Below are 10,433 nucleotides of genomic sequence, written 5' to 3' on the forward strand. Positions count from 1 at the left end.
CACACACAATGTGCTGTGCGAAATATCTTCGGCACAAACACCGAACGCGTGTGCGAGTTTTATTTCACTCCACCACATTCGTGTGAAATGTGCGTTTTGTTTGTGCACACAAGATGTGCACTTAAGATGTGCACAAAAATTTTCGCACACCACATTTGTGGTGTGAAATTTTATTTGGAATCACACAACATTTGTGCGTGGTGTTTTGCATTTTTGTGCACAGCACAGTGTTTTTCTGAACCCTGCTTGTAACCCAAACTAATCGATGCGAGAAATAATATCAAGAATTGATTCGTATTGAATTTTTTTTATTTGTGAACTTTATTTGAATTCTTTACTTTATTTATACAAAGTATTTTATATAAAAAATATTGAACTATGCATTAATTACCAATAAATATTAGTGCATAATTCACAAAACAATAAATTTGCTTACACTGTGCTGATATAATTATAAGCCAAAATACGACACACTTTCTTCAGTGCACTGACCAGCAAGAAAAGCTGATAATGCAGAATTGCACTTTTCGTTAATCAATGACTGGTTGCAGTGTTGGCCCAAATAAAATGTAAACACATGTAACTAAATATTTATGCGGTAACAAAAAATTATTAAATTATATTAAAATAAATATAAACAGATATCGAATTGTATTTTGTTTTCGTTGTAAATATTATTTGTGTTGTTTAGTTTTTGTTGATTTTTATTTCCCAATCGTGAGCTTTCTCACAATTTCACAGTGTTCGGACCCGTTTTTGTTTGCTCTGAAAAATATTTTTTGTATTTAAATCTAATATTTGAAAAATAGCATCCTCATACAAAGACGCTTAAAATTTCAATGCTTGTGTTTGAGCTTGGAAGTGAATTTCGAATTATATCAGTCTTTAATATCGATACAAAATAAAACAACAAACAGATTGCGCCAAACTAAAAAGAGACTAAAATGAATGTTCAGCTTTCTGCCCCTGAGCGCGAAAATAAATAAGTGTTGAGGGAGTAAGTATACAAACAAATAAATGTACTAATTTATTGCCGTCTTCTTCTGCAGGCAAAAGTGTCTTCTTCTTACAGCGCATGCGCAGTCAAATGTGCTGAATGTGGATCTTCACTTCCAAACTCTCCATTAACAAATGTTGCACATCAGAACAGATATGAAAAACATGTAGCAGAGAATATGTTGCAGAAAAATGTTTGTAATCAAAAATCGCCAAATTACGCAACAAATAATTATAAACATGAGTCTATCAATATTGAACATAAAAACATACAAAATCCTGCTAAACAAAACAATGACAATAAAATTCAGACAGAAATAGGCAGAAACTATTTTATGTAGCCGTCAATACCTTTAAAAGTTTGAAGATCCCCCTAATTAATCAGCTTACAAGCTGCAACTGAACAGAGGCCATAAACGTTTAAAAACAAGGAACACAATTAATATCTGCTAACTTTCTAAATTGTTGTTTAATTTAAAATATTTTAAATTATATTTGATTTAATTGAATGTGATTTTTTAATTGATTTTAATTTTAATTTAATTTTAGTTTTAATTTTAATTTTCAATCTTAATTTATTATAAATGATTTAATATCTCAATAGTTTTCTCCAAAGCAATGGCCTAGAGAAAAAATAAATTTAGTTTTAAGATTTAATCCACTTATTGTAAGTTTCTAAATAAAAAGATTCAATAAATAATTTATAAATTGAGAATAAAAAAAAAATTGTAAAACCATTTTTTAGTCGTAATGATTGTGTGTTGCATTTTTGAAGTTGCTTCTACGATGTTTGTATATGAGGTAAGTAGTACTGTATCATCTGCGAACGTTGCTAGCATTAAGTTTTAACTTAATGATTCAGAAATATCTGAAGTATTGAGAAGATACAGTAGGGGGCCCAATACGCTTCCTTGGGGGAAGCTTCCTTCAACCTTTCTGATTGTAGAGCACTCGTATCAAACACAGAAGCATTGTTCAGTAACATAACTTTTAATGAGTTCGTAAAAGTCATGAGGCAACATTTTTTATATTGAGTAAAAGTCCCTAAAAGCCATACTTTATTGAAGGCTATTTCATCATCAAGAATACAAATCGACCTTCGCCTAATTCTGTTAGGATTTTGTTTACCACTCTAAGGATTTGCTGTATTGTTGAAAGATTGCGCCGAAATCCAAACTAATGGTTTGGTATGGCTCCAATTACTTTTAGTATTGGTTCCAGTCTAGCATAGATTATGTTTTCAAAAACTTTAGAAAGTTTCGACAAAAAACTTATAGATCTATAGGAAGTCGGTTGAGTAGCATTTTTCTGTGGTTTAGGTATAGCGGTTATGATAGCGACTTTATACACTGTAAAAAAATATTTCAATCTTATTGCAACGTTTAAAATATTTTTGATAAATTTAATAGTATTTGTTGGTACTAACTTCTTGGGAATTATACTTTTAGTCGTTTTCGATTAATTTTATTAATTCAAATATAGTTACAAGTCGTATCGTGTTGTTGATATTTAATGAAAAGTGATTGTCTGTAGCGCTACGATTGTATGTTGATTGTTCTTAGATAATACTATTGAGTTGCAGCTTATAGATGAACATGCAGTTGGTGTAGAATATGATGAGCTCACGTATTTTTTAGTGATGTGATGAGACCGTATTTTTTAGGCAGTTCAGATAGATCGATAAGAAATGAAGTTGACATTGCCGGATCTTATACTGTAAGTCTAGCTATTATAGCGCTGTCCTCAAATCGGCTCGACGTCGATTGAGGCAAGCTTAGTTTTTCGGCCTTGCGTTAGTGGTATACGTACATGGCTGACAGCATCTGCGCGCTTGCTCTCCGAATCTGCTATGAAACCAGCACCATTCGGAGTGATTTGAGGACTGCGATCGCATTCGGCTCCTTCTGCGTGAGGACTGCTGAGTTATCGACGGCTGGCGTCCACGAAAATCCAATCGGCTTTACCGCTGTTCGATCTGATCTAAGCGGTGGCACAGCATGGCTGTCTCGTTTGAACTGCCGCCCACATTAGGCATTGCTGCAGCTATTTGGTGGTAGTCTCCCGCTTCGGATATTCTGTCGGCCAGTTTAGCTAACTCTACCAGGTCAACGCTGGATGCCTGTAAGATGGCACGTACTTGCGGCGGTAAACATTGGAGCCAGAGAGACTTCAGAAACTCCTTACTGACTTTATCTTTCGATAAAGCTGTCAGCTCATTCAATAGTTGCGTTGGTCGGCGATCTCCTAGCTCGATTTCTGAGAGGAGCCGCTGTATCTTTCGTTGCTCACTTTCGCCAGACCGCTCTTTAATTTGATTCTTCAGGTTACTATATTTACCTGTTGCCGGAGGGTGTAAATCTGCATCAGCTACATCAGCAACGACGCTGGACTCGATTGCTGTGACGACGGTTTTGAATTTCGTAACGTCGCTAAATATGGCTCCGATTGCAAACTGCGCTTCGATTTGCGCTAACCAGATTTCTTCCCGTTCATGCCAAAATGGCAGTGCTTTGACTGAAATGCGGTTCAGATTGTCTACTGGAAACTCGGTTTCTCGCTGCACCGCTGCGGTTTCGTTGACAGCTGGCAAAGACATGTTGTTTGGGTATGATGCTCGCAGTTTTACCTTTCTACTACAGCTCTAACAACAGCCTTTGTTTATGAAAATTAAATTTAATTCAAATGTTTTAACTTCAAATTAAATCGAAATTGATAAAGTTCGGCAAATGTTGAACTTTTGAAACGTGTTGAAGAGACTCTTACACCACAATCACGTCGGGGTCACCCCTTTAGTGCAAATGCTATTTCGTTAATGGTTACACAATATTTATTTTTATACAATTACTGAAGCTAAGAAAACAACTAAAACTTTGTACAACTTATTCTTATAACAGTAAGTATTTCCACTTCGCTTTATAGTCGAATAATGTAGATTATATTTTTAGTCGAGTTTGCAGTTTTTGATTAACTATGGAAAGCTTTTTATTACGCACTTTTTTGTCTCTGCAATTATTACAATCAAAATTATTTAAATACATAAGCTTACGGAGTTGCTGTCGAATATTTTATTTTTAATGAAAAGAGCGCTGTCACCGAAAAACCAAACTATAGCAAGCGTCGCTTTTTATATACTGGCATCAAAAATGTCTACCGCATAATGCTGCCATCATGTATTATGTATTCTTATTTTTTAGTAATGCTGCCACCATGTTTTTGTGTTTTCTCATCTTTATGTGATGCTTCCACAATATAAAGAAAATTACCTGTTAGAAATTGTTCTGAAGTGTTGTGTAAAAACATGATGCGAATTTATGTTTCAAATCTGAGTTTTTCACAATCTTCCAAAATCGTTATTAAGCTTATAATTTTTGTTGTGTATAAACATCTCTGATGGATAAGTCGAAATTTCATTTGATTTGATTGTGTTCATTCGACATTTTTGACATTTGTGATGGCGTGCAATATAATCAATAAAATATCGAGTTGAAGTCAATTCTATAGGAATTCTATCTGAATAGAAAGAGTACGCTTCATTGTCTCCACAAATTAGTACAGCGTGTCTCCTCCGAAGTTAGTAGAACGTGTTCGCTATTAGGATTTTCGGTATGTACTTCTTGCAACTGAACAGAGGCCATAAACGTTTAAAAACAAGGAACACAATTAATATCTGCTAACTTTCTAAATTGTTGTTTAATTTAAAATATTTTAAATTATATTTGATTTAATTGAATGTGATTTTTTAATTGATTTTAATTTTAATTTAATTTTAGTTTTAATTTTAATTTTCAATCTTAATTTATTATAAATGATTTAATATCTCAATAGTTTTCTCCAAAGCAATGGCCTAGAGAAAAAATAAATTTAGTTTTAAGATTTAATCCACTTATTGTAAGTTTCTAAATAAAAAGATTCAATAAATAATTTATAAATTGAGAATAAAAAAAAAATTGTAAAACCATTTTTTAGTCGTAATGATTGTGTGTTGCATTTTTGAAGTTGCTTCTACGATGTTTGTATATGAGGTAAGTAGTACTGTATCATCTGCGAACGTTGCTAGCATTAAGTTTTAACTTAATGATTCAGAAATATCTGAAGTATTGAGAAGATACAGTAGGGGGCCCAATACGCTTCCTTGGGGGAAGCTTCCTTCAACCTTTCTGATTGTAGAGCACTCGTATCAAACACAGAAGCATTGTTCAGTAACATAACTTTTAATGAGTTCGTAAAAGTCATGAGGCAACATTTTTTATATTGAGTAAAAGTCCCTAAAAGCCATACTTTATTGAAGGCTATTTCATCATCAAGAATACAAATCGACCTTCGCCTAATTCTGTTAGGATTTTGTTTACCACTCTAAGGATTTGCTGTATTGTTGAAAGATTGCGCCGAAATCCAAACTAATGGTTTGGTATGGCTCCAATTACTTTTAGTATTGGTTCCAGTCTAGCATAGATTATGTTTTCAAAAACTTTAGAAAGTTTCGACAAAAAACTTATAGATCTATAGGAAGTCGGTTGAGTAGCATTTTTCTGTGGTTTAGGTATAGCGGTTATGATAGCGACTTTATACACTGTAAAAAAATATTTCAATCTTATTGCAACGTTTAAAATATTTTTGATAAATTTAATAGTATTTGTTGGTACTAACTTCTTGGGAATTATACTTTTAGTCGTTTTCGATTAATTTTATTAATTCAAATATAGTTACAAGTCGTATCGTGTTGTTGATATTTAATGAAAAGTGATTGTCTGTAGCGCTACGATTGTATGTTGATTGTTCTTAGATAATACTATTGAGTTGCAGCTTATAGATGAACATGCAGTTGGTGTAGAATATGATGAGCTCACGTATTTTTTAGTGATGTGATGAGACCGTATTTTTTAGGCAGTTCAGATAGATCGATAAGAAATGAAGTTGACATTGCCGGATCTTATACTGTAAGTCTAGCTATTATAGCGCTGTCCTCAAATCGGCTCGACGTCGATTGAGGCAAGCTTAGTTTTTCGGCCTTGCGTTAGTGGTATACGTACATGGCTGACAGCATCTGCGCGCTTGCTCTCCGAATCTGCTATGAAACCAGCACCATTCGGAGTGATTTGAGGACTGCGATCGCATTCGGCTCCTTCTGCGTGAGGACTGCTGAGTTATCGACGGCTGGCGTCCACGAAAATCCAATCGGCTTTACCGCTGTTCGATCTGATCTAAGCGGTGGCACAGCATGGCTGTCTCGTTTGAACTGCCGCCCACATTAGGCATTGCTGCAGCTATTTGGTGGTAGTCTCCCGCTTCGGATATTCTGTCGGCCAGTTTAGCTAACTCTACCAGGTCAACGCTGGATGCCTGTAAGATGGCACGTACTTGCGGTGGTAAACATTGGAGCCAGAGAGACTTCAGAAACTCCTTACTGACTTTATCTTTCGATAAAGCTGTCAGCTCATTCAATAGTTGCGTTGGTCGGCGATCTCCTAGCTCGATTTCTGAGAGGAGCCGCTGTATCTTTCGTTGCTCACTTTCGCCAGACCGCTCTTTAATTTGATTCTTCAGGTTACTATATTTACCTGTTGCCGGAGGGTGTAAATCTGCATCAGCTACATCAGCAACGACGCTGGACTCGATTGCTGTGACGACGGTTTTGAATTTCGTAACGTCGCTAAATATGGCTCCGATTGCAAACTGCGCTTCGATTTGCGCTAACCAGATTTCTTCCCGTTCATGCCAAAATGGCAGTGCTTTGACTGAAATGCGGTTCAGATTGTCTACTGGAAACTCGGTTTCTCGCTGCACCGCTGCGGTTTCGTTGACAGCTGGCAAAGACATGTTGTTTGGGTATGATGCTCGCAGTTTTACCTTTCTACTACAGCTCTAACAACAGCCTTTGTTTATGAAAATTAAATTTAATTCAAATGTTTTAACTTCAAATTAAATCGAAATTGATAAAGTTCGGCAAATGTTGAACTTTTGAAACGTGTTGAAGAGACTCTTACACCACAATCACGTCGGGGTCACCCCTTTAGTGCAAATGCTATTTCGTTAATGGTTACACAATATTTATTTTTATACAATTACTGAAGCTAAGAAAACAACTAAAACTTTGTACAACTTATTCTTATAACAGTAAGTATTTCCACTTCGCTTTATAGTCGAATAATGTAGATTATATTTTTAGTCGAGTTTGCAGTTTTTGATTAACTATGGAAAGCTTTTTATTACGCACTTTTTTGTCTCTGCAATTATTACAATCAAAATTATTTAAATACATAAGCTTACGGAGTTGCTGTCGAATATTTTATTTTTAATGAAAAGAGCGCTGTCACCGAAAAACCAAACTATAGCAAGCGTCGCTTTTTATATACTGGCATCAAAAATGTCTACCGCATAATGCTGCCATCATGTATTATGTATTCTTATTTTTTAGTAATGCTGCCACCATGTTTTTGTGTTTTCTCATCTTTATGTGATGCTTCCACAATATAAAGAAAATTACCTGTTAGAAATTGTTCTGAAGTGTTGTGTAAAAACATGATGCGAATTTATGTTTCAAATCTGAGTTTTTCACAATCTTCCAAAATCGTTATTAAGCTTATAATTTTTGTTGTGTATAAACATCTCTGATGGATAAGTCGAAATTTCATTTGATTTGATTGTGTTCATTCGACATTTTTGACATTTGTGATGGCGTGCAATATAATCAATAAAATATCGAGTTGAAGTCAATTCTATAGGAATTCTATCTGAATAGAAAGAGTACGCTTCATTGTCTCCACAAATTAGTACAGCGTGTCTCCTCCGAAGTTAGTAGAACGTGTTCGCTATTAGGATTTTCGGTATGTACTTCTTGCAAACTACGAATATTTTTTAGTATTAAGCAGAAATCTAATTCCAGTATAACATCCTCATCTTTTAAGCAATTTGATCTTTCTGCATTCTTAATATTATATTTTTACAATACTTTAATAAATAATAATAAATTCAATATTATGCCCTTTATAATTTTATTATGCATACATATAATAATTTTGTATAAACACTACTGTTTAGAATTAAGATTTATTGTATCATGGCCTTTAATTTATTTGTCATTTTTGTATTGTGTCGTCGCCTTTAAGCACACGCGAAAAGGCGCCATGTGTTTTTGAGAAATAATAAAGTAGTCGTGAAGAAAAGTTATCAGTAAACTAACTGAATAAAACATTGGTGCCGAAACCCGGGATAGTGATCCATAAAAGGGATAGTGATCCATAATAGGGATAGTGATCCAGAAAAGGGATAGTGATCCAGAAAAAAAAAATATATAATTGCAAAATGTTAGACTCAAAAATTCACGAACAAAGCGACGGGGAGCAAGAAGGCGTGCCGAAAGGGTCTAAGAAACTGGCGGAATTGAAGGCGTTGAGAGGCAGCACCAAAGGCAACATCACTCGCATAAAATCAATGATTTTGAAAAAAGGGTCAAGTTTGTCAACAGAAGAACTTAACTACAGGCGTAGTTTGACAGAAAATTACTTCAAACAGTTTCTGAGTGTGCAAGCAGATATCGATAAACTAAACCAAGGTGCAGATACTTCTTCAGCGAAGCAATTACAGCAGAAGTTGAAGATGCATTTGTGGCCACGAAAGCAAAAATAATGAGTTTACTAAAAAAAAAGAAAGCTATCACTGGTAGATGTCAATGCAACGAATACAACATCGTTATTGCCGGGCCCAAGAAGTCATCGGGAAGTAAAATTACCGAAATTTGAAGGGAAGTATAGCGAATTTCCGAAATTTATAGCCTTGTTTAATAAATTAATCAACCAGGATGAAATGCTTGATGACTGCGAACAATTTTTGATACTTAAAGAGCACTTGGGCTCTAAGCCGCTGGCAGCTATTGACGATTTTGATGTCACAGAGGACAATTACCCCAAAGCACTCGATCGATTGAAGGAATGCTTCGATAAAAAGGCGTTGATGTTCGAGGAACATATTACAGCCCTCTTTGCTGTCCCAAAATTAACAAAACCATCTGCAGTTCATTTAAGAAATGTATTAAATGCAACGAATGCACATTTGAATGCAATGCTATCATTAGGTGATTACAAAGATATAGCGAATGCCATAATAATTCATTTGGTGATGGAAAGAGTGGACGAAGATTCGCAGGTCAAATGGGAAGAATCAGTGGATTACAGGAAGCTGTCAACTTGGAATGAATGTTCAGCGGTTTTGACGAGGCGATGTGAGAACCTTGATGCAAGGGAACATAAAGTTAATCAAGTGAATTCAAAGGCTGTAAACTATCAAAAAGAGTATAGAAATAACCGCAACTACTCAACCTCTCTTGCAGTTACAAAACCTTTATGTGAAGTCTGCAATGGCAGTGGCCACGATATTGCAGATTGTAGCAAGTTAAAAGAATGCTTTATTGTAGCACGGAGAATAAAGGTATGTTTTACATGTTTGAAAAGGAGACACCTTCAAAAAGAATGCTTTGCTGTTAAATGCTCGAAATGTAATTTATCTCATCATCAACTTTTACATAAAGATTATATCTTGAAGCCAAATGAACAAAGATGCAAAAATGGACCATCTACGTCAACACAGGAGACAGCTCAGTCATCAGTTATGAACGTAATGACTGAAAACGAGGTTTTTTTGGCAACAGCAGTAGTAATGGTAGCGGACAAGTTTGGCAAACATCACCAAATGCGAGCCATATTAGATTCTGGCTCTCAAGTAAATTTGATGTGTGAGAAAGTTGCTCAAAAACTGTTATTAAAAAAAACGTCTTGTAAATTAGATGCTAGCTGTGTTGGAGACGTTGTAACTAGCTTTAAAACAAAAATTGTGGCTACCATCAAATCAAAAATAAATGAATTCGAAGTCAGTCTGCAATTTTATGTTTTACCGAAAATAACAAGCTCCAAACCTAATCGTTATGTCGATGTTGCGGACTGGAATTTACCAAAAAATATTCAAATGACTGATCCAATGTTCAATAAGCCAGCGCGTATAGATATTTTAATTGGTGCGGAAATTTTCTTCGATTTGTTGTCGATTGGACGAATTTATCTTAATGAAAGGTTGCCAACCCTACAGAAATCCATACTAGGGTGGATAGTTACAGGCAAAGCAGAAGAATGTTTAGCGCCTAGTCATAAAATAAATAATATGCTGGTCAATCACAACCATAATGAGAATGAAAACTTGAGTCAATTGGTTGAAAAATTCTGGAAAATAGAACAGATTTCAACTAAATCAAATTTTTTAACCGAAGAAGAAGAGGAATGCGAGAAAATTTTCCGTGAATCAATTCGTAGAGATACATCTGGCCGATTTACTACGAAAATTCCATTTAAAACAACAGTAAGTGATTTGGGTGGTTCCTATAATGCTGCCAAACGACGGTTGCTGTCACTAGAGCGTAGATTGAGTAGAAATCGCTCTACACGAGACGC

At 35.1% G+C, this 10,433-nt stretch overlaps 1 protein-coding gene and 1 pseudogene across 1 annotated transcript in view; one reads left to right on the forward strand and one right to left on the reverse strand.

The window, feature by feature from the left end:
• Positions 1–10,433, reverse strand: part of LOC119672722 — a 510,988-nt pseudogene that overhangs the window by 261,977 nt on the left and 238,578 nt on the right.
• LOC119667723 (zinc finger CCCH domain-containing protein 13-like) overlaps positions 8,800–10,433 on the forward strand; it is a 9,125-nt gene continuing 7,491 nt past the window's right edge. The window contains exons 1-4 of the mRNA XM_038077030.1: positions 8,800–8,948; positions 9,018–9,420; positions 9,535–9,724; positions 9,860–10,382. Coding sequence (XP_037932958.1) covers positions 8,800–8,948; positions 9,018–9,420; positions 9,535–9,724; positions 9,860–10,382 — 1,265 coding nt within the window. The remainder of the gene's footprint in view (positions 8,949–9,017; positions 9,421–9,534; positions 9,725–9,859; positions 10,383–10,433) is intronic.

This window comes from Teleopsis dalmanni, chromosome 1, assembly GCF_002237135.1.
Source record: "Teleopsis dalmanni isolate 2A chromosome 1, ASM223713v2, whole genome shotgun sequence".
In the NCBI taxonomy this organism is placed as follows: domain Eukaryota; kingdom Metazoa; phylum Arthropoda; class Insecta; order Diptera; family Diopsidae; genus Teleopsis; species Teleopsis dalmanni.